The sequence below is a fragment of the Heterocephalus glaber genome, unplaced genomic scaffold (assembly GCF_053883595.1).
Source record: "Heterocephalus glaber isolate CG9 unplaced genomic scaffold, H.glaber_assembly_v1.0 deba00001760, whole genome shotgun sequence".
Lineage (NCBI taxonomy): Eukaryota > Metazoa > Chordata > Mammalia > Rodentia > Bathyergidae > Heterocephalus > Heterocephalus glaber.
This window is the reverse complement of record NW_028258457.1, coordinates 8,581,217-8,607,134: the sequence shown is the minus strand read 5'-3', so window position 1 is coordinate 8,607,134 and position 25,918 is coordinate 8,581,217. Positions and strand designations below refer to the sequence as shown.

Genomic DNA, 25,918 nt, shown 5'->3' with positions numbered 1-25,918 from the left:
TCAGCCACAGAGGGGAGTCTTGTCTAGCAGTTTTTCTAAGCCCAGGGTGTCTCCACTTAGACATCTAATTGCTTTAGATGACTCATCACAACAGTTAAAATTTTAAACTATATGTATATTATCTTTTACCAGACAATAACGGGCATTGTATTTTTAAACCAATTTTGGATATCATTTAAATTGTTATCAGCTTTAAAGACATCTTTATTTTTTGTCAACTGATTAAAATTAACTCACTGTTACGCTATGTGAACTGAAAAGCATTTGGACTATATCATCAACCTAAGTAGAACATAGATTTGAAGATTTTTTTCGGTACCAGGGAACTCAGGACCTTGTGCTCTCAAGGAAAGAGTGGCGCCACTGAGCTAAATCTCCAGCCTTGAAGATTTATATATAGAAACATACACACTTTAAATCGTATATAACCTTTATGCTCTCAAACTCTAAGGTTTTCTGTGTAAATCTCACATGAGGTCGAAGTCTCTTAAATCTCATCCTGTACTTTTTAAGTAGACTTAGCTATTTTCAAAAACCTAGATAACAGGTTTTGACATGGGAGTACAAAAGATCCAGATAAAAAAATAAAAGGAAAAATAAAATTCACATGAGCTTAAAAAGCTTAAACAAAGCAGCTTTAGGTATCCTAAACAATTTAAAGAAACAAGCGCAAGCACAAGGACCCGAGTTCGATCCCTGGTACCAAAAAAGAAACAAACAAAAAACACAGACCCATGGGCCGGGGATTTAGCTCAGTGGTTTCGCCGCCTGCTGCACAAACGCAAGGACCTGAGTTTGATCCCCGGTACCAAAAAAAAAAAAAAAAAAAAAACAGAGACCCACAATTACCTTCAGAGTGAGGCCCCTCTTAAAAATATTGTCCAAGTTGAGCTATAGCTATAATAATCTGGTAAGTTTGTTGTTTTTTTTTCCCGAACTCGAGACCTTGCACTTGTGAGGCAGGCGCTGGAACCACTCAGCTAAATCCCCAGCCCTCTGGTAGGTTTTTTAAAGTCGACTAGTCAGAACTTTGGGGGGGAACCAGTTAGTGTAGACATCTCTTGCAATAAACCAAGGAGATGAGAGAGGAAAACCTCTTCATACTGTGAACATAAGGACTTTTTTTTTTTTTTTTTTTGGTTCCGGGGATCGAACTCAGATCCTTCCGCTTGCAAGGCAGGCGGCGGAACAACTGAGCTAAATCCCCAGCCCCTAGCCTAAGGACTTTTTAAAGAAAGATTAGACTGATGGTTTGCCTTAATCTGGTTTTTTTGTTGTTTGTTGTTTGTTTTTCAGTTTTAGGGATTGAACTCAGAACCTTGTGCTTCCAAGGCAGGCACTGTGCCACTGAGCTGAATCCCTGGCCTGATTTGTCTTAATCTTGAAATAGCCCTGCAGGCTTCTCAGAGGCCTCTGTGGCTTTAATAGCCACAGTTGATAGCCAGAACTGTTCATACCAGGATTGGGTGAGGAAAGGCATTAGGTGATGATATTTGGAACTAAGTATGTATTTTAAAGAGTTGGGGATATTTTAATGGGCTGGGGATTTAGCTCAGTGGCACCACACCTGCCTCGTAAGTGCAAGGTCCTGAGTTTGATCTCCAGTACCAGAAGAAAAAAAGCGTAGGGGAGTTGAGTCAAAGGTCTATCAAGGCTTCGTTCTGCCCTGGTGTAGACATTAACCAATGACAATAGTTTTCTATTTTGTCTCCTAGGGCTTCTCTTAAGTATGACCCTGTTCAGTGCCAGCAACAGCAGACTGGAGGTACTCTTGAAAGTGGCCAGCGACATCTTTTTCTGTGAACCCTTTGGGTCATACTTAGCTAAAGGCATTTTTTTTAAAAACCCCTCAGTTAGCCTATGTAAGATGGAAATGTAAATCATTCTTTTGATAAGCGTTAAAGTCAAACAGATTTTCCAAGCTGTCTCAGCCTGACCACTTGGGGACAGAGGCAGTGTTGCCATTTGGCTTTTGTTTAGAGAGGGTGGTCTAGCAAGCTAAGGAGTTCTAAAGCTAACTCCCAGTGAGTTGGAATGAATAAAACCTAGGGGGGTTCCATTTAACTTAGGCCTTTGGCCTAGCAAAACTTTTTCAGGGGATCTAGGCAGTTACTGTGTTCACCTGTTCTTGGGCCTATAAATGTATCAAAACATAAAGGGATTTAGCTAGTGGCACCTTGCCTGCCTTGCAAGCACAAGGTCCTGAGTGTGATCCCCTGTACAAAAACAAACAAACAAACAAACCCATATCTGAAGAAAGGGTCTGTCTCACTAGCTGAGACAAAAATGTCTGAACCTGTAGCTCAACTCTTACTGGAGGCTTAAGAGAGGGCTCTGACAGTGTCGTCTCAGGTCACTCTGGGACAGGATACCAGATCACTGAGTTTTACCTCTCAACTCACAGGGGAGTACGGGGGGACAATAGATAAGAGGAGATTTCTCTACTGGTTATCCAGTTGGGCTGTCGGGACCCAGCTTCCATGGAGGAGACTTTGGGTGCCCACCGGGGAGTTGCCCCATCCCCAGCCCCTGAGGTTCCCTCTCAGCTTTCATTGGTTCCAAGCAACCAGCGATCTATCTTCACAAAGGAATCTAGCTGCCAGTCTGGCCAACTTTCCCACTGCCTTCAGTGAGGGATTAACGGGGAGGTGCTGAAGAACCTGTCTTCTCTTTTAACAGTAGCAGCTGCCCTAAAAGGTTTTAACCAACTGGCCTGGTACCCACCGTTTCTTAGAGTTTTATAAGGGACAGATAAAGATTGTGTGCATGTATGTTTGGCCATTCCACCACACTTACCTCTCCATAGGTAAAATAATGACCCACCTTGGGCTCCAAAGATGTAACCAAATCCCTCTAACTCTCAGGTTCTTGTTTTGGAGCAACGAAGGTTGAAGCCCCAAAACAGCAACCAGCAAGCAGTAGGGACTGGCCAAATGGATGTTTATTAAAAAGAATAAAAGAAAAATTCTCTTCTGGATGGAAAGGGGTGTTCTGTAATGCAGACAACATAGATGATTAGCTTGACTGGCGTCTTATACAATTTTTGGTGCCGGGATATGTGACAGAAAGCTGAAATGCTCTTGGTTGCTGGTAGGCTTTTGACATCTGGAAACCAAGCTGTTTAATTTGCATTTTATTTTTTCTAAGATCTCTCTTATGGTTAAGGACCTATTCTTTGTCACTTACATTTTATTAGGACTTGATAGTTTATTTTGATACATTAACTCACTTAGATCCCGACATTTAATATACATTAAGCTACCTATTTAAGAGCCGTGTCCTATCTGCCAAACTTTTCGTATCTCATGGATTCAGTGGGACTCTACTTCAAAAACAAACCAAAAAAAAAAAAAGACCTGGGTATTTGGAATAAGTTTCAGTTTGTCCAAAACTGCTAGGTGAGAAGCTGGGTGGGGAGGCACATGCATGAAATTGCAGTAGCACTCAGGAAGCTGAGGCAGGAGGAGCTCTGAGAGTGCAGACCAGGGTGGGTGACATAGTGAGTTCAAGGCCAACCTGAACTACACATCGAGATCTTGTCTCAAAAACAAAAAAACCTTTAAATTTTTTATCTTTTGTTTTGTTTGTGAGTGCAGTGCTAGGGATGGAGCCCAGGGTTTCCTCCTGGCTAGGCAAATCCTCTTGCCCTGAGCTGCATCCCCAGCCCAGGCAACTGCATTGACTGGGGACTGCTTTGCAGGTTAACTTTCTGGTTCTTGTCTTTGTGCTAGGTACAGGGGATTGAACCCAGGGCCTTTGTGCCAAGCTCCATTCTTAGCCCCTTTTTATCTTTTATGTTGAGACACAGTCTTGCTAGGTGTCAGGGTTGGTGGGCTGAAGGGAGGCCCGGTCAGGTGAGGTTCCTAAAGAAAATAACATGCATGGCGCAGACATTACAAACAAGTATGAAGCCAGCTTTATTTTCCAACATAGCACTTACAGTAGTTTATCAACTTGCTAATACATAGTAAGACAAAACATTCTGGGTGACCTTGCCACCCATGTGATCCATGGGTGGTTGTCTATCCAGATTCATTATTATACAACAAAGCCCCATTGTGTGCCTGTGCTAAATGACAGAATCATGTCCTCAGGTGCTCTCAGACACCCAGGGGGCTGCCACTTCTTGCAAATAGCACATAAGGCTGCCTCTAGTGTCCAGAGCCCACAAAAGCAATACAAGGAACAACACATAAGCACCAACCCCATTGCTATTGCAGCACCACTGAGAGCCACCCAGTGCCAGGTGGATCCTAGGGATTCCCACCATTAGGTCAGGGGGTCTTTTTGCAAGGCCTGGATGGCAGACACTCCCATCTCCATTTCTTGTAAGTCCTCTTTTACTTGCTCCTAGTGGTCAGGAATAAAAACACAGCATTCTCCATGTAAGAGGACACAAGTGCCTCCCTGTGCTGCAGTCAGCAAATCCAGAGCCATACAGTTCTGTAACACCACTGTTCTCATCTGGGAGGTTTCATCCATGAGCAACATCAGAGACTGGCACATGATATCTAGGGCCTGAGCCATGTGTTGAGCTAGAGCTTTAACTTGAAGGGCTAGGTCTAGAATAGGATAGGATTAAACCATAGGATAAAACCACTAGGCCACCCATTTGATGCGGTCCCATCTGTGATACAGCATTCCAATTGTGGGGTGTGTCTGCCAGAGTGGGCCTGACAGTGCCCTTAATATAGGGAAACCTCCAGGTGTAGCACCCCATCCACTGTGCAGGGAGGCCAACCCGTAGTCCCACAGACCCATAGGCATCTTCCATGGTCCAATCAGTGGGTACTGTACCTATGAGCTTATGACCATCCCACCAGGCATTTGTGTCATTCACCTGTAATGTGTTGGTACACAAGTGCAGGGGTAGCCATCCTGCTGTGGAATTTCCCACTGACACAATGACCTGTTCAATACATAGTGGGGCAATATCTAACAATATTACTTGATTCCCCATCAGCCACCCCTAACTTTTATGCATCATAGGTCCCAGTCCATGTTGGGTGGTTGTGCTCTTCCAGATCAGCACCTCAATAGCCTGGCATCACTGATCCCAGGCAGGTCCAGTCCCATTCTGTTGCCAGTCCGTCCAATTGTGCAGAGATGCTGGTGGAATTCTCCATGGAAGGCCTTCAGCCATGTCTGTCAGGAGTTCAGTGCATATCAAACAGTGTGATGGCTGGTGCACACAAGCAAACTTGTGTACCCAGGAGATGATGCTATTAGATTGACTCATCCTGGTCAAAAGGGCAGGGCAGAAAGAGAAACCATCATAGGGAGGTCTTGGCCTTTGGGGAGGATGCAGGCCGCATGTTCATCCTGCAATAGGATGGTGGCCAAGACCATTTTATCTCCTGGTTTAGAATACTAGACCAGTGTCCCCACTGCCACCAGAGGCAACTGGAGCCAGGTCTATCACCCATAGAGGAATAGGCCAAACAGCTTCAATGTCACTTCTCTTTAGAATGGTGGCCCTGGCATTGGGTGGAGAGGATACCAAGGCATTCAGGGGCCATGTTAAAATCCAGGGCTGCACCTCTATGGCATAGCACAGTCCTCCCCTCAGGGCTCCAAGAGCAACACCCAATTCCTCAGCAGAGGGTCTGTGGGCCACTCCCAAGTCCATTGGTACCAGGTCCCCTGGCCTCATAGGCTCTAGTGCAGGGAGGATCAAAGCTCTGTAAACACCTTAGGACCTTGCTCTGCCAGTTGAATACACAGATGAGTGGGCTGTGCTTTCAGAAGGCAATCCAATGCGCTGTCACCCATAAGCCCGGGTGGTCATTGAGCATCTGAACAGCCTGTGGTAAGGCCTGCATCCACCCGATAAACTTTGGAGCCAAGGGCCAGGGATTTAGCTCAGTGGTGCCACCGCCTTCCTCGAAAGCGCAAGTTCCCCAGTTCGATGCTGATGTCCAGTACCAAACCAAACCAAACCAAACCAAAAAACTTTGGAACCCTAAATAGGCTAGCTTAGTTTTCAAGAGTCCATTATATCTCTCAATCATACTAGCAACTTGTGGCCGGTAGGGCACATGAAAGTGCCAGGTGATGTCATTGTCTCTGGCCCACTGTTGTACCCGAGCTCCTGTAAAGGGGCTTCCCTGGTCAGGTGCTATTCCTAGCAGCATCCCATACACTGCAGTCAACCGCTGTAATGCCTTAATGGGATGGGCCTGGTCGGCAGAGGGCAAGGGGTTGGCAAAGCCTATATCCATGCCAGTATCCACAGCAGTTAGAGCATATTTATGTCCCTGTGAGAGAGACGGGGCCTGATATAGTCTACTTCCCATTGCTGCAGGGGTGGGGTGCCTGAGATATTGCACCCAACTGCATGGGCACCCTCCTCCTCCCAGGGCCCAGCTGAGTGCATTGAGGGCGTGCCTTCACCCCTGCTCTTGCCTCTGTGGGAGTCATGTCCAAATGCCATCACTGCGCTACAGCTTGCATGGTATGGGGTCCTACACGACCCAGTTTCTTATGGAGCCAAGGCACCACTGCTGTGGGTGGCCCTCAAAGGGCTGTTACCCTTGTCAAGGAGTCTGCTGTCATTCCCTGGTGCGAGGAGAGGCCTGTGTCCTGACTCATGGTACACCACATGTGTTATAGTCTGGCCACGCTCCCATGAGTATCGCCATAACTCAGGGCCCCATAGGGGTCGATGTCCTATCTACCAGTCTTGGGCCACCCAGGTCAGAAACCAGAGCGTCAGCCCTTAGAATACGGCCCAACTGTGTGTGCAAACATACAGAGATTCATCCTCATGAATGACAAGTAACCACACTGCCCACAACATTGTCTTGACTTGCCTTCCCCAGCCTCAAACTAGAGTGTCTCAGCACTGGGCTGGACAGCGACTACCGTCCATTTCAAGGTTTTGCCACAACTAGAGCCATCAGTATACCAGGCCTCAGCCAGGGGTCTCTCCTTCCCTTCCACATAGGCACAAGGAGTCAAGACCAGTAACTCATCTTGTACAGTTTATTGGGCCATGTATGTCACGGGTCTCAGCACTGCTGCCAGGTCGGCTGTTAGAGGGCTGGCCGAAAAAGAGACTCTCTGCTGTAGGTATGTTCCCCATTGCGTCAGGGTGGGGGCCTGGGCCACTCTACTCCTGGGAAGAGACATCCATGTGTGTACCCAGCCCTCTATTGGGTACTTAGTTTGTGCTTCCACAGCCTGCTGCCCTGTGATTCCTTCACAGGTGTGCAGAGCAGCATACTGCACCACCAACTGCTTCTCAATCAGGGAATGCCTGCTTTCAAGTCCTTTCCACAACTGTGACCAAAAGCCAACAGGGTACTTCCGCTTCCCCTACTTTTGTCACAAACTCCAGCCAAACACAGCATCATCTATATTCACAGTTAGGGTGAAAAGCAGGGTAGGGTCAACAACTCAAAAGGCCTGTACTGCAGCACCTGCCCTCTTTGAGGCCTAGAATACAGCTTACACTGCATCAGTTCAGTCCCAAGTTGCATCCTTTCGGGTCATCTGGTGTAGAATCACAACAAGTGGCTAGGTGCAGAATGAATGTCCTCCAGAAACCTAGCAAGCCCACATACACTTATAACTGGTGTACAAGGTCGGTCTGGGGTTTGCCTGGGCTCTTATCAATTATTGCATCGGGGATTACTTTTGTCTTACCTGACCAGATAACACCCAAGAACTTGACAGATAAGCCAGGGCCCTGGACCTTGTCTTCATTGATGGCCTACCCCTAGGCCAGCAAAGCTTCTTTTAGACGGTGTACAGCAGCTTCCAAATCTGTAAGGCAATCAGAGGTTAACATGACACCATCAATACAATGGAACAAAGACACAGAGTGTGGCTTGATCCATGTTGCCAGATCCTGGGCCACCAGGACATAGCACAAAGTACGGCTGTGCAAATACCCTTGTGGTAACACTTGAAAAGTCCCTTGTCTGCCCTCCCAGGTGAGGGAAAACTGGTCCTGACTCTCAGGCATGATAGCCATGGAGAAGAATGTGTTGGCCAGGTCCACTACGTAGTGGTATCAGCTCAACATCAGGTTGAGCTGGTCCCCCAAATCAGAAATATTGGCTACTACTGTGTGGGACGGAGGAGTCGCTTTGTTCAGTTCCTGGTACTCCACAGTTATTCTCCAAGTCCCATCGGGCTTCCACACAGGCCAAACAGGGGAACTGAAAGGACTTTGTGCATGGCATATCACCCCTGCCTCTTCCAACCTCAAAACAGTTTGTCCTATTTTCTCTTGACCGGCCCAGGGATTTAGCTCAGTGGTTCCACTGCCTGCCCCACAAGTGGAAGGAGCTGAGTTCAATCCCTGGTACCAAAAGAAAAAAATACATTATCTATTTCCTCAAGACCCCCAGGCAGCCGGTACTGCTTCACACACACAACCTGAGTTGCCTATGGGAGAGTCAGCAGTGCGTGATGGGGCTGTCTTCAGACATTAGTTTTTATCACGTGAATCCACAAATGGAATTCTCCATGTGTGGTGTCTAACCTGGCACCAGTCAGTATGTCCACCCCCAGTATGTGTTCAGTAACTGGGGAAACATAAACATCATGGGGATTCGGGGCCAAACACGCGATTCCAGAAGTCACCTTGGCCTTCCGGACCAAAATGTAGTGAACTCCATACCCTTCTATGTGTGTAGTGGGTCCTGTGAAGTGGTCTGGGTTGCCATGGATCAGCGTCGACTTGGCTCTGGTATCCACCAAAGCCAGTACACACTGTACATTTTTCAGGGACCGATAGTTTATTCCACATGTGGCCTCTGGTCTCCTGGGGTCCCTAGCAACCAGGTACCTCGGCCTGTCTCCTAATCTGGGTAAAAGGTTGCCAGCATCAGCTCATTCTGCTTCCCAGGGGCTGCCTTTACCTTTGGGCCCATGGGCCAGCACTGCTGGTCAGGGCGCCACTGCTTCCACAAAGACAGCAACACATCTATGGCCTGCCCCTCCAGCTTCTCTGCAGCTCAGCCAGCTGCTATCAGATCTGCCCAGATTTGGTGTTGGTTTACCTTCAGGGGACCAAGCGTCTGCCCCTGCGGGATTGGTCTTGCTCACCCTGAGGTTGCTTGTTTTTTCTCCTTTGGCAGCCAGGTTTTTACTGCTCTCACCTTTCCTTGCCATTTCACCTGTACATTGCCCAGTCACATGGACGAACTACTAAAGGTGCTAGTAGGGCTGTCACTGCGCCAAATGTGCCGGCTGGGCTGCTGCCCAGGACCAGAACTTTCATGCGTGCTGTGAGCAATTCTTCATCAGGGGTACTATATAGCAAGCAGCAAATATCATCTGCCTCATGTCCATTTCAAGCAGCACACCTACCAAGTCCAGATAGGTTGTCCATTTTGTGACTTGCTCCTGGGTTTGGCCAAAGTATGTGGGCCGCTACCATCAGCCAATTTATCCTAGTACGGTTACCCACTCACTGGGCCAGCCTCTGTGCATCCTGCAAAATCCAGCACATGGAGGGGGTACCGGCTATGCTGGCTAGTTGGGCCATTTCCCGTGGGTTCACCTCTGTGTTGTCAGCTCCTTCATCCCAGAGCCACAGCAGCCATGTAGGCACTGTCTCATACACCCTTTACTTCGTCTGAGTGACTCCCCTCGTCTGCAATGGTCCTCAGACTTGTGGAGATCACCAGGCCTTAGGTCTGGTGAAGCAATGCAAGCAGCATGATGTTTTGCCAGTTCCTGAAGCTCCATAGCTGTGTAGGTCATATACATTGTGTGGCAGGTAAACCTAGGTGGACCCCCTGACTCCCCCTCTTGGGTCAAGAGCTCTTCTACTTCCACTTTCTGAGACAGCAGTTCATGCCTAGAACGCCAGGGTGCTCTCCAGGTATGTAGAACCTATGCTCAGAGAGGAGGTAGCGCTCCCTACTTCTTTCAACATGGCTTCCCCAGCTGCCACGCATTGCTCTAAGCTCTCTTTGGTTCGCTGCAATTGGTTCACCTGCTGGATAAGGTCTTCTGCCTCCTGTCTCATATGATGGAAAAGACTAATAAACAATCAAGCCATCCTCCCCGCTGATTCAAGGTCGGGGAGAGGAATTTGTGTCTCTAGCATTGCCAAGGTCTGTAAACATCTCCGGCTGTCAGGCAGACCGCCTCCCAGTTCTCAGGAGATTTCCAAGTGGTCAAAAAGTTGCTACTGGCAGCCAGATCGAGGCTGAGAAATGCACTGCTCCCTGTGGTTCCTCCTCGCTGTTCCAGAATTGCCAGAATGAAGGAGGTGGACAGTGAACGAGCCAGTGAAGGCACTGTTACTGGGATGTAGCAACGAGCACCACTGCAGCAGGAACAGCTCAGCCCAGAAGCAGCCCCCATCCCCTGCCCTGGTCGACTGGCCTTGGGTGGCAGCGGCCGGTCCCTGCAAGCCTGCGCACCGGGGCGGGGCGGGGGAGCCCTCCCTGGGCCACCACAGGAGCCAAGCCCTGGGAGGTGTCTAGTTCGAACCACAATGAAGAGCAAGTCCTCAGGGAAAAGAAGCAGATCTCCCTGGAGTGATAGAAGCTGAAGTCCTCCCCACTGGACAGCCAGAGTGAAAGAGGAACAAGAGGATCATCCCGGAGAGGACCTGAGAATGGGCGACACTGTCAACCTTCTGATCAGGAACCCCGGAGGCCCGGGCACGGTGACCAAGACAGGAGACTGATACTGGGCTGTTCCTGACAAAGGACAAGCTCTGGTGATAGGCCCGGGGCATGGGGCGCCTTGAGGACGGGAAGCAGGGCCAGAACCTGGAGGCTCAGGAGAAAGAGCGAGAGTTGTGTAACCAGGCGCCGGGAGCAGGCCCGGGAGAGTGGAGTCAGTGGAAACTGTAGTGCCACTCAGCAGTTGCTGCCTTGACCTGGACCCGGTGGAGACAAGAAACACAGAGAGGTGTCTGTCCAGGAAAAATCAGACATGAACCCCTTCCAAGTGCAGCCATTCGATACAGCGAGCCCCCAGAAGCACGCATGCCCCACGTCCCTCGTCTCTACCCCTCTGACGAGGCACTCTCTGTCATGAACATCTGTCACCAAAGGGTTACCTTTTGGATCGCCACCACACATCGCAGACATTCTCCAGCATGCAGTCTTTCAGTATCAGCTTATGTAAGCCAGTGGTACTGTTGGCCCCACGGTGAAGGCCCGCAGCATTGACTTGGACTCAGGCAACGAAACTTTCTTGAACAAGAGCCATGCAGCTACAATGAACTCAAAGAAAAGGATGTACTTCAATTCGGGTTCAACAGTACGGAGTATGTCCTACTGCACGACTCGCTGGATACCTCTGAACTAGACAGGAGGAGAGATGAGGATGACGGGGGGAGGAAGTGGTTTCCGAGGCCACCAAACTCAGGACCCCACCTACTGAGGCACCTTTGGCTTCTGGGATACTCCGGGATTCATTCAAAGAGCAGTGTGTTGCTCTGTGTAATACCTCTTATTGCCTCAAGTCTTTCTTCTGTTGCCAAATAGCTTTTGTTACTGTTGAAGAACACGGACTTAGGTTTTGAATTTTTTTGTTTTGTTTTCTTGAGATGGGGTCTTTTATATAGTGCTGGCTAGATTTGAACTCACTGTGTATCCCTGGCTGGACTCAAACTCCAGGCAATCCTCCTGCCTCACCCTCCTAAGTGCTGGGATGACAGGCTGGACTCACCCCGCTCAGCTCTCATAAAATGTTTTGTGATAAAAATGAAGTACCACATGATAGGCAAAGTTTTATGCATTTGAAGAGCAGGTTTTCATTTACATGCATTTTGGGAATAAAAATAAAAGCTCTAAATATAGACCCCCCACCACAAAACAAAAACAAAAACTTTATTAACACAAATCAGAAGTCCAGCTACATTTAGCCCCCTGGGCCTTATAGGCTGAGTCTACACAGACCACAACCTCTAAAGACACACAGTTATCAGCTGAAGTACTAAGCAGGGGGTGGGAGGCGCCTGACAGAAACCTAAGACATGACACTGGTTTTCTACCCTCACAGAGCATAATTACCATTTCACACAGGGGAAGTGTTGGCTGTGTGGGGGGCATGTGGGATATAGGTCTATACTCCCAGCCCTTGGGAGACTGAGGCAGGAGAATCTCTGTCAGTTCGAGGCCAGCATGGGTGACATACTGAGTTCAAGGCCAACCTGAACTACATAAGGAGACCCTGTCCCCCAAAACGAAACAAAGTATGAGGAACTATTTTAGTCTTCATTCTGCCCCCACCTCTTGAAGTTGAAATCCTGTTCACAAAACTTTCTGAAAAGAGACTTACCAGGCCTGAACCCCCTGCTTCCCGGACACATTACAGCCTCTCACCAAGGACGGTCACACCCCAGACACCAGATGTCAACCAGACGAAGGTCCACGCAGCCCTAACTCAGCATGAGGTCTAGTAGGGGAGTGGGCATGTGTCCTGAGTCCTGATCAGTCAGAAGGTCTATAACACTAGGAAGGCTGAGGCAGGAGGGATCAAGCCCAGCTGGGCTAACTTAGTGTCTTAGCAAGCGCAAGGACCTGAGTTCGATCCCCGGTACCAAAACAAACAAACAAACTTAGTGCCTTAGCAAGATCCTGTCTCAAAATAAAAAATTTAAAAAGGGCTGGGGATGTAGCTTTGTTCAAAGGCCCTGAGTTCAATTCCCAGAACTGAAAAAAAAAAAAAGAAAGGCAAAAGCTGAGTCATCCTAGATGTCCCAGGAATTGTCATAGCCCCACAGAGGCCCCAGGCTTTCTGTCCCCAACACCACAGCACTCAAAGAATCAACAGGGACACTTTATCACTCTGATCCAGGAAACTCCATGCAGCTCCAGGACTGGCCCAGGCAGGCAGTGGAATCCAGGGAACTCAAGCCCTCTGGAGAGTGCAGGGTGCCCATCCCTGCACAATGTCCTTCAGCAGCCCATGACCAGCCAGTGGCCCTCCCGGGCCACCCCCACCCCGGGTCACACCTCCCCCACCTTCCCCTGGACACCCCTCCCCACTCCCCATCAGAGCCCAAACCTGACCTCACCACCACCCCAGCTCAGAGGCTGCCCCCAGGTGGCTTCTCAGGGCTCTCAGGACAAACCCCAGCCCACAGCAGCCCCAGGGCTGGGCCTCTGTCTATAACACCCAGGGAATGCCTCCAATTAATAGGAGACACACCATGCCTTTTCAATGAGGTGCACAGAAGCTTTGAACAGACTCTTCACAAAAGGGGCTATCCACCAGGACAGGACTCGTCTGGAAGCTGGTCGAGTTCATTGTTCACCAGGGAAATGCAAAGTAAAACCTCAATATAACATAACGTGTACACACACACACTCACACACACACACACACACACACCCAGATGACTCAAATGCAAAAAGAAAAATGTAAGTGTTTTGCAACACCAGGACTCTTTCCCAGCACTTTGGGAGGCTGAGGCAGGAAGATGGCAGGTTCGAGTCTTACCTGGGCAATGTAGCAACTTGGTGAGACCCTGTCTCCCAAAATACAAAAAGTAAAAGGGCTGAGATATAGCTTAGTTGATCTTCCTGGGAAGTGGGGCAGGTCAAAGCATTATAGGCACTTCTTTGCTTTTTGTTTTTTGTGCTACTGCAGGTTGAACCCAGAGCCTTCGCCTTGAACTACAGTATCAGCCTTTTCTTATCTTTTAATTTTGAGACAGGGTCTTGCTAAATCATTAAGTTGCCCAGGCTGGGCTTGAACTTGTAATTCTCCTGCCTCAGCCTCCCAGAGTGCTGGAATTACAGGGTGCACCACCACACCCAGCTTAGATAGCAAACATTTTAGGATTTGTGAGCCCTACATGACAATTACCAACTCTGCCTTAGCAGCCAGGAAGCAGCCACAGAAATGAGTGTACATGACCGTGTACCAATAAAACTTGATTTAAAAACACTGAAAAATCAAATTCCTTACATTCGCATGTGTTGCAGAAGATTGTACCTCTTTTGATTTTTTTCCCCCAACTTGTTAAAATGGGAAAAATCACCAGGTGCAGTGGCTCACACCTGTAATCCCAGCACTCTGGGAGGCTGAGGCAGGAGGATGACAAGGTGGAGTACAAGCTAGGGGGCTTAGTGACTTAGTGACCCCTGCCTTAAAATACAGTAGGGCTAGGGCCGGGGATTTAGCTCAGTGGTTCTGGCACCTGCCTCGCAAGTGCAAGGTCCCAAGTTTGATCCCTGGTACCGGAAAAAAAAAAAAAACAGTAGGGCTGGGGATGTAGCTCAGGCTCCTGGTTCAATCCTCAGTACCAGAAAAAATTGTGTATCAGAAGCAGTTTGTGGAAGAAGCCAGATATAAGAGGACACGGCCCTTACCCCTCTGTGCATGTCACCAGGAGTTCTTCACCCACCAGGTCCCATGGCCGTTACCCATGACGGTCCTAGAGAAAAGGGCAGAGCTCCAAGAATCACCCACCTTCTACAGAATGAAGTGAAAACACACAGCGTCCGTCTGTCCGTCCATCCTCTTCGGTTCTGCAAAGATAGAAAGTCTCCCCCACTCGCCACAGGGGTACAAATAATGCCGGCCATTAAGCCACAGGAGTTTCACGTGCAGAGCCTCCCGCCCCCCAATTGACCACCAGTTAACCACAACTGATTCTCCAAAGGCCATCACCAAGTCATCAAAGGCTGAAGGCAGGCTCAGTGGTGCACTCCTGTGATGCCAGCTCTTGGGAGGCTGGGCAGGAGGATCTAAATTTGAACCCAGCCTGTAGCTTAGTGCAACTCTGTTTCAAAAAAAAAAAGTTACTGAGCTGGGGATTTAGCTCAGCGGTTCCTGGCACCTGCCTCACAAGTGCAAGGACCTGAGTTCGATCCCCGGTACCAAAAAAAAAAAAAAAAAAAAAAAAAAATTACTGGGTTTTTGTGATAAGTTTGTGTTTGGTTTTGTACAAATCTGCCAAGCCAGAAGCCAGGCCTTATGGCATCCGCCTATAATCCCAGCACTCAGGAGGCTGAGACCAGAAGAACTCCAAGAGTTCCTGACCAGTCTGGGATGCAGAGTGAGTTCAAGTCCAGCCTGAACTACACAGTGAGTCCTGTCTCAAAAAATGAGTACATAAATAATTTTAAAAACAGCCAACCCTTGGGCCGGGGATTTAGCTCAGTGGTTCCACCGCCTTCCTCGAAAGCTAAGGACCCGAGTTCAATACCTGGTACCAAAAAAATAAACACCAGCCAACCCAGTTACCTAAGTGGCTGTACCATTTTGTTTTTTGTTTTTTGTTTTTGGTACAGGGATCAAACTGGGGAACTTGGGCTTGTGAGGCAGGCGGCCGGCGGAACCACTGAGCTAAATCCCCAGCCCGGCTGTACCATTTTGCACCGAGGTTAGGATTATTAATGTACCCATTCTATAGGCAAGGAAACCACTTGAGGGTTTTCAGGGGTTGAGCCCCAAGTCTTCTTGGATTGTCAAGGTTTGGATTTGAGATTCAAATCTGGTTTTAATAAGTTCATGATAGACACTCAACACTTACACCACAATGATTGCTGTAAATGAATCCCATCTAACCAATGCCATTTCCTGATTTGACAGATGAATCTATTTCTAGCAAGACATTCAGGAAAAGGTGGTGCATGTTGACTGTCTGAACTTTGGGAAAGTATGGGAACTTTGTAGATAATGGGGGGGTTAATATGAGGATAGGGAGATGGAGTAGAAAGCCTGTGCATACTTGGGAGGCTGAGGCAGGAAGATCACCACTTTGATTTTTGGGGGGTTTTTGGTACCAGGGATCGAACTTGGGTCCTTGCACTTGCACAGCAGGCGGCAAAACCACTGAGCTAAATCTCCAGCCCAAGATCACCACTTCGAAGGCTGCCTGGACAATTTAGTGAGACTGTACCTCAAAATAAAATTTAAAAGAGGGCCAGGGGTGAAGCTCAGTGGTAGAATGCTTGAGTGGAAGGTGCAAGGCTCTGGGCTCAATCCCCAATATAAGAAAGAAAGAAGTCAAAAGAAAGAGAGAGAGAGAGAGAAGGCCAGGCATGGTGGCACACACCTGTCATCTCAGCACTTGGGAGGCCAAGCCAGGAGGATCATTGCGAGTTTGAGGCCAGCCTGAGCTACACAGCCAGACCCTGTCTCAAAAAAAAAAAAAGTGTGAGAGAGATAAATAGATACATGAAGGACTTTTAACTCCCATACTTTTTGATACATGTGGTGATGGTATTGCGATTACGTTTCTTTCTTAAGTGTCACCATCTTTCAGTGATAAAATGTGACATATTTATAAATAAAATGATTTGACCTCTCAGATTTACTTGACAATAGGCAGAGAGTAATCATAGGTTCAGGCAAAAGTGGATGAGAAAGAGTGAAAGTCTGGTGAACAGTAGGATATTTAAACAGTCTCAAAGAACCTACCCACAAGATACTTAATAATTTCTAAAGAGGAAGTGCTAAGTTTCAAGTGGAGAGATGTGGCAGATACTGCCTCAGCCAAGCCATTTAATTTTCTTTCTTTTTTTTTTTTTTTTTGTGCTGGGACTGCAAGTGATCAAATTTAACACCAGAAATTATGGGACTAATTCTTGGCAGGTACTCCTGATAGGAATAGTGAGAAGGACAAAGATATGACCTTGCAGGTGGTGCACACCTATAACCCCAGCACTTGGGAGGCTGAGGCAGGAGGATTGTAGTGAGTGCAAGGGCTACATAGTTCAAGACCAGCCAGAACTACATAGTGAGACCTGTCTGGAAAAAAAAGGAGGAAAAGAAGAAAGAGGAGGAGAATACAACCTCACTTCTGAGGCTGTTTGTTTGTTTGTTTGTTTGTTTTGTACTGGGGATGGAACTCTGGTCCTTGCGCTTGTGCAGCAGGTGACGAAACCACTGAGCTAAATCCCGGCCCCTGATTGTTTGTTTTTTGAGACAGTTTCACTATGTAGTTCAGGTTGGCCTCGAACTCACTATATAGCAGGCTGGCCTCTAACTCGTGGAAGTTCTGCCTCAGCTTCTCAAATGCTGGGATTACAGGCATGCACCACCACGCCCAATTCTCAGGGCTTCTTACTAAAAACACATAGTATATTGTGCCATAAGGAAGGATAAACTTGGTGCATTTGTAGGAAAATGGATGCAACTTGAGACCATAATGTTAAGTGAAAAAAACAAGACACACAGGCTTAAATATCACATAGTTTTTCTTACATGAGAAACCCAAAATATAAATGAAGAGGGAAAAAAAAAAGATAATAGGAAGCAAGGAGAGAGATCTTTCTCAAAGGGAAATCAAGAGATAGAGGAAGGAGGAGGAAAGGGAAAGGAAGGAGATGAAAAATAATTAATATGTGTTATGTACATATACATATACCAGCTCCCAACAATGAGTGCTGTCATTATGCAATGAAAACATGTACTAATAAAAATGAAAAAATTTTAAAATGGTTAGTATGAATCTAGTGGTGAGGAAACACCAGACAATCTCAAATTGAAGGATATTCTACCAAATAGCTAATCTCTTTTTTTTTTTTTTTTGGTACCAGGGATCGAACTCAGGACCTTGTGCTTGCCAGGCAGGTAGCGGCACCACTGAGCTAAATCCCTGGCCCAGTTAATCTCTATTTTTTAAAAATGTCAAGGTCATGAAAGACAAAGGAGCAGGAACAGTTGCAATAGAAAGAGAAAATTCAATGCAGCACATGATCTGGGATTTTTTTTTCCTCCATAAAAGTCAGTAATGAGACAATTGATAAAATGCAATTAGTTTTTTTTTTTTCCCCAGTACTGGGGATTGAAGTCAGGACCTTATGCTTGCCAGACAGGCACAGCATCGCTGAGCTACATACCTGGTCCAAATGTGATTAGTTTTTGTAAGCCTTCTGGCTTTTGATTTTACTGAGGTTATATACAAGAATGCCTAGTTTTCAGGAAATTCAATGAAGTGTTTAGATAAATGGGTGGATGTATGAATGAGTTGATAGATAAATGGGTGGCTGAATGGGCCAAGAGATGAATGAATGGATAGATACATGGATGCATTATGAATGGACAGATGGTGGGTGGATGGATATATGGATACATGGATAAATGAATGAATGGGTGAATGGATGGATGATGGATGGATGGATGGATGGATGAATGGGTGGGTGGATGGATAGTTAGGAGCCTGAACTGCTAATGAGTGGGTATCCATTATTCTTGCCAGGACTAATTTCCTCTAAAGCTACTTTTGGTGAGAGGGAAGTCATTGTATCTCCCATTTAAGCCATGAAGATTTTTATATTATTGTTTCCAGCTGAGTCTAATTTTTTATTTTGGTACTGGGGATCGAACTTGAGTTCTTTTGCTTGTGCAGCAGGCAGTGAAACCACTGAGCTAAATCCCCAGCCCCAGCTAAGTCTAATCTTAATATGATTATTAAAAAAAAAAAAAGCCTTATATGTCATGGCGCACACCTATGATCCCAGCACTGTGGGAGGCTGAGGCAACAAGGTCACATGTTTGAGCCCATCCTGGGCAACTTAGTGACTTAGCAAGACCCTGTCTCAAAATAAAAAACAAAAAGGGCTAGAGATATAGCTCAGTGTGAAGGCCCTGGGTTCAATCGCCAGTACACAAAAAAAATAATTTTTAAACTTCAATCTCTGGGTCATGCTAAGCACCATTTCAAGTGATCATGGAATCTAGAATGTTTCTCAAAAAATTTTTTTCTTTCTTTCTTCTTTGTAATGTGGTACTAGGGAGTGAACCTAGTGCCTTCCCACTGAGCTACATTCCTAACCCTTTTATAATTTCTATTTGAAATAGGGTCTTGCTAAGTTGCCCAGGCTAGGCTTGAACTTGTGATCCTCCTGCCTCAGCCTCTCAGAGTACTGGGATGACAGCCGTGTGCTATGATGTCCCAGCAGAAGTCTGCATTTACAGGTTTTCCCCATGACTCTGATGCTCCCTACTAGCCAACAGCCTCCCTAGTGAAAAAGTGGGTGGAAATCATCCTGTTTCCTGTAACTTGGTCCCTTCCCTTCTGTCTTCCAAGATTTGGGAGCTGCCAACAAATTAGATCTCGTAGCAGGATGCAGGAGGATCAGATTACAGTCCTCAAGGACTGGGAGTGTCCAAAGCCTAGCAACCTCCACTCACAGTGTTTCTTGACCTTGGTTGTGTTATTTGACCTCCCTATGTTTCTGTTTCCTTACCTGTCAGAGCCGACAAGAGTAACTTGCCCTATAGGGTTATTTTGAGGATTCCATGAGTTGAAAACTCCACAGGGCTCTAATTTGAAATCTCCCTGCCTCCTCATCCCAGAGTGCTGGGATTATAGGTGTCACCACCACACCTGGCTCTGTGTTGACAGTTTTTGCTATTGGAATTCGCCATATCTCTAAAGGGCTATCAAATGAATGTGGGCCACTTGTTTCAGAGATTTTTCTCTGCCTCACTATCTACAGTATCACCCGCACCCTCAAACTGTTGCTTTTCCTATTTTGTTTTCTCCTTTGCTTTGCTTGCTTCTCTCATTCCATTTTTCTTTTTCAGTACTGGGGATTGAACCCAGGACCTCACACATGCTAGGCAAGAGCTCTACTACTAACTGGATGTAGTGGCACAGGCCTGTAATCCCAGCGCTCTGGGAGGCTGAGGCAGAAAAACTGTAAGTTCAAGGCCAACCTGGGCAATTTTTTCTTTTTTCAGTACTAGAGATGTAACTCAGGACCTTGCACTGGCCAGGCAGGCACAGTGCCGCTGATCTACATCCCAGGCCCCTCAACCTGGGCAACTTAGCGATGCAATGAAATCTTGTCTCAAAATAAAAATTTAAAAGAAGCTAAAAAGGCCAGGGATTTAGCCTGCCTTGAAAGCACAAGGTCCTGAGTTTGATCCCCGGTATCAGAAAAAATAAATAAGTTAATTTTAAAATTAATTAATTAATTAATTAAAAGTAGTGCATTGTGAAGGCTCTGGGTTCAATCCCCAGTATCACAAATGAAAGAGACAGAGAAAGTGGGCTGTACTATAGACCTATGCCCCCAGTTCCTGAGTCAGTACTTCACGCTCATTACAATAACCATCATTTGTGTTGGGTGTGGTGATGCACACCTGTGATCCCAGCACTTGGGAGGCTAAAGCAAGAGGATCATTTTGAATTTGAGGCCGGCCTGGACTAGATATCCAGACCCTGTCCAAAACAAAACAAAACAAAACATAAACAAAATAAATAAATGAGGAGCTAGAGGAAGCATGTAAGTATTTGGGGAAAGGTTGCTGGCTCCGGCCTGGCCTGCAGCACTTTCCCAACCCTACTACCCCCAATCCAGTGAGGGCTCAGAGAACTCTGAACTGGAGGAGGGGAATTCCACTGGGGGTTGCAGGCCTAGGCCTCTGACTGCCTCTCCCTCCTTTCCCACCCTTGCCTTCCTAAGTGGGTATGGCTGTGTGCGGCTCCACCTTGGGGGCCTGGAATTCCCCATCAACGTTCTAGACCTGTCTTCAAAAGAGCCACTTAGGGGCCAGGGATTTAGCTCAGTGGTTCTGCTGCCTGCCTCGAAAGCGCAAGGTCCTAAGTTTGATCTCTGATACCAAAAAAAAAAAAAAAAAAAAAAAAGAGCCACTTGGCTGGCACGATGGTGCACACCTATAATCCTAACACTCAAGAGGCAGAGGCAAGAGGGCCTCTGAGTTTGAGGCCAGCCTGAACTACATAGGGTTTCTCCTGGTTCTGCATAAGGCTTGTGCTTTTCCCTTCATGGCAAAGGAGATCAGGGGCTTCACTAGAGCAGCGATCAGCCTGCTGGGTTCAAATCAGGCTTCCCTGACTATGGGCTATGTGACCAGGAATGGCTTGCTTAACCTCTCTGAACTTCCATCTCTGCTAGTTTATAATAGTCACTCTACTTTCTGAGTAACTTTATTTTTTTGTGGTGCTGGGGATTGGACCCAGGACAGTGAGCATGCAGGCTGTCTTCAAAAGAAAGCAGAGAGGGCTGGGGATTTAGCTCAGTGGTTTCGCTGCCTGCTGCACAAGCACAAGGACCCAAGTTCGATCCCCAGTACCAAAAAAAAAAGAAGTCAAATAGGAATATATTTTGGGCCAGGGATTTAGCTCAGTGGTTCCGGCACCTGCCTCGCAAGCTCAAGGTCCTGAGTTCGATCCCTGGTACCAAAAAAAAAGAAAGCAGAGAGACTGCAGGTGTCATGAATCCCTCGGGGCCAGACAGTGTTGGCAGCTGCCCAAGGGGAAGAGGGTCTGGGTTGAGCCCCATTTTCTCAGAAATGACTACAAGCCAAGTGTGGCGGCACAGGCCCGTCACCCCAGCACTCTGGGAGGCTGAGGCAGGAGGATGGCAAGTTGGAGCCCAGCCTGGGCAATTTAGGGACTAAGCAATACCTTGTCTCAAAATAAAACATAAAAATGAGCTGGGGATGTAGCCCTGGGCTCACGGCAGTCCCTGCTGGGGTAGGCTAAGGGTGGGCAGGGGGCACGGAATGGGGGAAGAGTGACCTTCAGCCCCCAAAGACACAACCAACACAGAAAGAGTAATTGAACCATTTATTGGCTCAGGTCTGGAGGTCGGGCTTGGGGGCATCTGGGGAGGTCTTGAGGGGTGCAAGCCCCTGATTGGCTCCTGGCCCCCCAGAATCCCCCCACCCTCAGCCTCTGCATTCACAAGACACTGATTTAAGGAGTGAGGTTTCCCTACCCATGAGATGTGCCAGCGATTCCAAAGCAGTCCAGCCTGGACCCCCTCGGCAGCGTCAGTATGGACAGGGACAAGGGGACACAGGACAGCATCCACTCTGGGGGAATCAGGGTGCAGGGAAGTCACAGACACCCTGGATTTGTGGGCGCGCACGCGCACGCACACACGCGCACACACACACACACACACACACACACACACACACATAAATATACTTTGTACCGCAATGGCCCTTCCACAGAATTCAACAAAGTCCTTCTGGTGGTAGCAAGGGGTCAGCGTCCCCAGACCTGTCCTTGGTCACCCCAACCCCGTGTGGCTCAGGGCTCCTCTGCCTCAAGGAACCTGGGGCCTGGGCTGGGGGGAGGTCCAGGGCAGAGTAGCTTGGGTGGTTTTGGGGGTGGGAGTGGGCAGAAAGGGCCAAATCTCCCCCAGAATTTTCTCCTGTTTCATACTGCCGCTGCCAAGGGACCGGGGTGGGGGTGGGGGGGCGCTTCACAGTACCCCCAAACCGGTTTCTCCAGCCCTGGGTGATTTTTCAGAGTCCCAAGTAGTGCAACTAGCCAGTGAGATTCAAGAATGGAAATGGGGCTTCCCCCCATTTCTACTTGGGTTTCCTTTCCGGGCAGATAAGAGGAAAGGGAAGAAGTAGCCAAACGGGTGGCTGGGGACATTTGGGGAAGCTATGGATTTGAGCTTGGCAGGTCTGGGGAGGAAGCCTCCAGTCCCCAGGAACAGTGGTTCCAAAGAAGTGGCCTGAGGTTGTCCAGAGAAGGTGGCAGGAATGATAAATTCAGACAGAGGAGCTAGGTGTGGGGTGGAGGTTCAAACAGGAAAATGTTAAAATCAGGGCTGAGCTTGGTGGCACACACCTGCAATCCCAGCACTCCAAGAAGAGCCAGGGCTTTAGTTCAGTGGTTTGGCCACCTGCCTCACTAGTGCAAGGTTCCGAGTTTGATCCCCGGTACCAAAAAAAAAAAAAAAAAGTGTATTAGCAAGGAGGATCACCGAGAGTTGGAGGTCAGTCAGCCTGCACTATTTAGCGAGACCCTGTCTCAAAAAAAACAAACATTGTGCTGGGGATTTAGCTCAGTGGCGCCGTGCCTACCTTGCAAGGACAAGGTCCTGAGTTCGATCCTCAGTACCACAAAAACAAAACAAAACAAACAAAAAATCATTGAAGGAGAGAGAATGAGTTGGAGATACAGCTCAGTGTGAAGGCCTTGGGTTTAATCCCCACTACCGCACGTGTACACACACACACACACACACACACACACACGTTTGTACCGGGTGGTAAACAGTTCCTACCCTGACCTTCCACTCGCTGTCACCCTAGTCCTTTAAAGGTCCCTAGGGTCACCGCACTGGCCTCAAGCACTGCATGGCAGCCCTGCCATCTGGCTACTCCACGCCCTTGCCAGCCACCCTGGCTGTGGGCCGTCTGCAGATCCCCAGGTCTGGGGTAGGGGATCTTGCTTGGCAACCCCTAACCTCCATCTGAGGTAACCAGTCCCTCTCTTGGCAGCTCTGTGGCCTGGCCCTTCCCTTCAGACCACTGTGTTGCCCTCCAGAAACGTGGGCGATGTGGGCATGTTCGTGCCCCTCTCCAGCGAGCTGGAGTTGCGAAGGGGCAGAAGGCGGTGGCCTGGGGTCCTGTCCCGCCGTCCTGGGCCCCTGGCCGCCCGCTGCCAGCACTGCAGTGGCCGCAGCACCTCCCGCCGCAGGTCTCGGCTCCGCCATGTGTAGATGACAGGGTTCAGCAGCGAGTTAAGGGTGGCAAAGGCAAAGAAGTAGTGGGCTTTGTAGAGAATGGGGCAGGACCGGACGGGACAGGCGTAGTCTAAGAGCAGGATGCTAAAGGCGGGCAGCCAGCAGACGATGAAGACGCCCAGCACGATGGTGACAGTCTTGAGCAGAGCCAGCGTCTGCGGGCCAGCCAGATCTGCGTGGCTCGAGCGGACCACGCAGTAGATGCGGATGTACAGGGCGACAATGGCCAACAGGATGACAGAAAAGATGGTTACCACGCATAGCACATACTGCTTGGCGTAGAGAGGCAGGACAGTAGAGCAGGTGTCCAGGTGGCCCAGGCAGTTCCAGCCCAGGATGGGGAGGCCGCCGAGGACCAGCGAGATGACCCATGAGGCCCCAATGAGCAGCAGCATACGGCAGCTCTTGTCACTGCCATACAGCTTGACCTTAGCGATGGCCACGTGCCGCTCGATGGCGATGGCCAGAAGGCTGAAGACAGAGGCGGACAGGGTGATGAAGGCCGAGCCCTCACGGGCAAACCACTGCACTGGCGTCAGCCCCAGGGTGACGGAGCCCGACAGCAAGGTGTTGGCAATGAAGGCCATGCCCGCCAGGAGGTCGGATGCGGCCAGGTTGCCCAGGAACAAGTACATGGCCGAGTGGAACTTGCTGTTACGGCCCACGGCGATGAGCACCAGCAGGTTTTCCACCACGATGGCACAGCACAGGATGATGATGAAGGCCGAGGCCACCTGGCGGGATGGCGTCTCCTGCATGTCCAGAGTCTCCTTGGTGTAATTGTAGTGCTCCTTGACCTTGTTGGAATTGAGGTACTCAGAGTAGAAAGCGCCCATGGTGGGGCTCAGTGGCCAGCCAGGGCCATGGGGCTGTCAAACTGCAAAGAACAGAGACAGATAGATGCTCGGTCAGAGCTGTAGCTGCTGCCAACCTACACGGTTGTTCTGGATCCATGCTGGGTGAAATCCCAGCATTCAAGAGGCAGAGGCAGGGGGATCACTGTGAATTTGAGGCCAGTGTGGGCACACAGTGAGACCAACTCAAAAAAGGAAAACAAAAAGTTCTGGCTCTGGGACTTCTCCACTGAGTGGCCACATGAAGTTGGATTCATCATCATTTCTTCTTCTTCTTTTTTTTTTTTGAAAACATGGGGTTTTAAGGGAAGACTAAACTACATCCCCACCCTACCCCTTTTTAATTTATTTTGAGATACAGTCTTGCTACATTGCCCAAACTGGGCTGGAACTTGGGATCCTCCTGCCTCAGCCTCCAAGTGCTGGGATTACAGGTGTGCACCACCATGCCTGGCTCTCATTCCTGCTTTACATCTGGGACGCCCAGGGATGTCCATACACTCTCAGAAGTCTCCAGAAAGTGGTAGGGCCAGGGAGACTGGCTCTACCACCTCTGTAGCCCCTGAGGGGCACTCTTTCAAAGGAGCAGACATGCCCCTCCCTCCCCAGCTTGGAAGGAAAAACCCTGGGACAGCCTGGAGCTGCCCTCTTTGTCTCCTCTCTCAAACACACAAACACACAGAAGCCTGGGGCCTCCTGCAGCCCGGTGACCTGGGTCAGTGAGATCCTTGCCACTGATAGCACGATGCCCAGCTTATTACCACCCACTGCCATATTTCAGGCTGAGTGAAAGCCCGGAGGCCCTGGGTGCTCCCAAGATTAGAGTGTGGGGAGACACCAGGGCGCCCTGGGGTTCAGCACCCCCAGCATCACACTATCTTCAAGGACAAGGACCGGGAGACAATGCAGCCTGAGCCCATTCCCACTGCAGCTCTGACCAGCCAGGCAAGGTTCTCGGACCTCAGCACTCTCATCTGTGCAATGGGCACAAGAAGGCCTCCTTCAGAAGAGTGACAGGAAAATTTCTTGAAGGGGGGAGTTTGAGACTGGGTCTCACTATGTAGCCCAGGCTGCCCTTGAACTTGAAGTGATCCTCCTGCCTCAGCTTCCCAAGTGCTGAGACCACAGCCATGAGCCACTACACCTGGCTAAAAATAACCTTTTAAAAGATGCATGAAACCAAAAACCTGTAATCCTAGTGCTTAGGAGACTGAGGTAGGAAGATCACTTGAGCCCAGGTCACCATAGCAAGACTTCCACTTAAAAACAAAAAATTCATGAAGAATGCTTAGCACACAGCAAGTATTAGCTAAAATTATTCTTTTTCCTCTTCCTGACATGAACAGGGCTCTGGGCTGGGTGCCCTCCACCCAATCTTTTGGGAGAAGATGGTAAGACAACCAAGAGAGACTCCTAACAGCTTGTTCCCATCAGCACCATCTTACTCTGCCCTGGGCCAGAGGGTCCCCAGGGGTAGGCAGGGTTGTTGGCACCCCCTCCCTGGCCAGGATGAAATCCAGATGTGTGAGGCCCTGGAACAAACAGGGTGGAGTCCTAGTCACATCCGGTGTGGGGAAGACTGGGTGGGGGAGTGGGGAATTGGGGGGTCACCAGAGACCCATCTAGGAGGCCCTGGCTGAGAAGATGAGGCAGCTGCGCTGA

At 48.7% G+C, this 25,918-nt stretch overlaps 1 protein-coding gene and 1 pseudogene across 6 annotated transcripts in view; one reads left to right on the top strand and one right to left on the bottom strand.

The window, feature by feature from the left end:
- Positions 1–3,893: 3,893 nt before the first annotated feature.
- The window catches only part of S1pr2 (sphingosine-1-phosphate receptor 2), a 41,990-nt gene continuing 19,965 nt past the window's right edge, over positions 3,894–25,918 (bottom strand). For 5 of the 6 annotated variants that reach the window (XM_087201758.1, XM_021244915.2, XM_087201759.1 and 2 more), the window contains one exon: positions 21,466–24,279. In XM_087201758.1, coding sequence (XP_087057884.1) covers positions 23,180–24,238 — 1,059 coding nt within the window. In that variant the 5' untranslated portion in view covers positions 24,239–24,279 and the 3' untranslated portion in view covers positions 21,466–23,179. Of the gene's footprint in view, positions 5,241–7,647; positions 7,768–21,465; positions 24,280–25,918 lie in introns of those variants that run through there. The other variant, XR_002389574.2, reaches the window with a different exon arrangement.
- On the top strand, positions 10,460–11,570 carry LOC147821212 (smad nuclear-interacting protein 1 pseudogene; annotated as a pseudogene).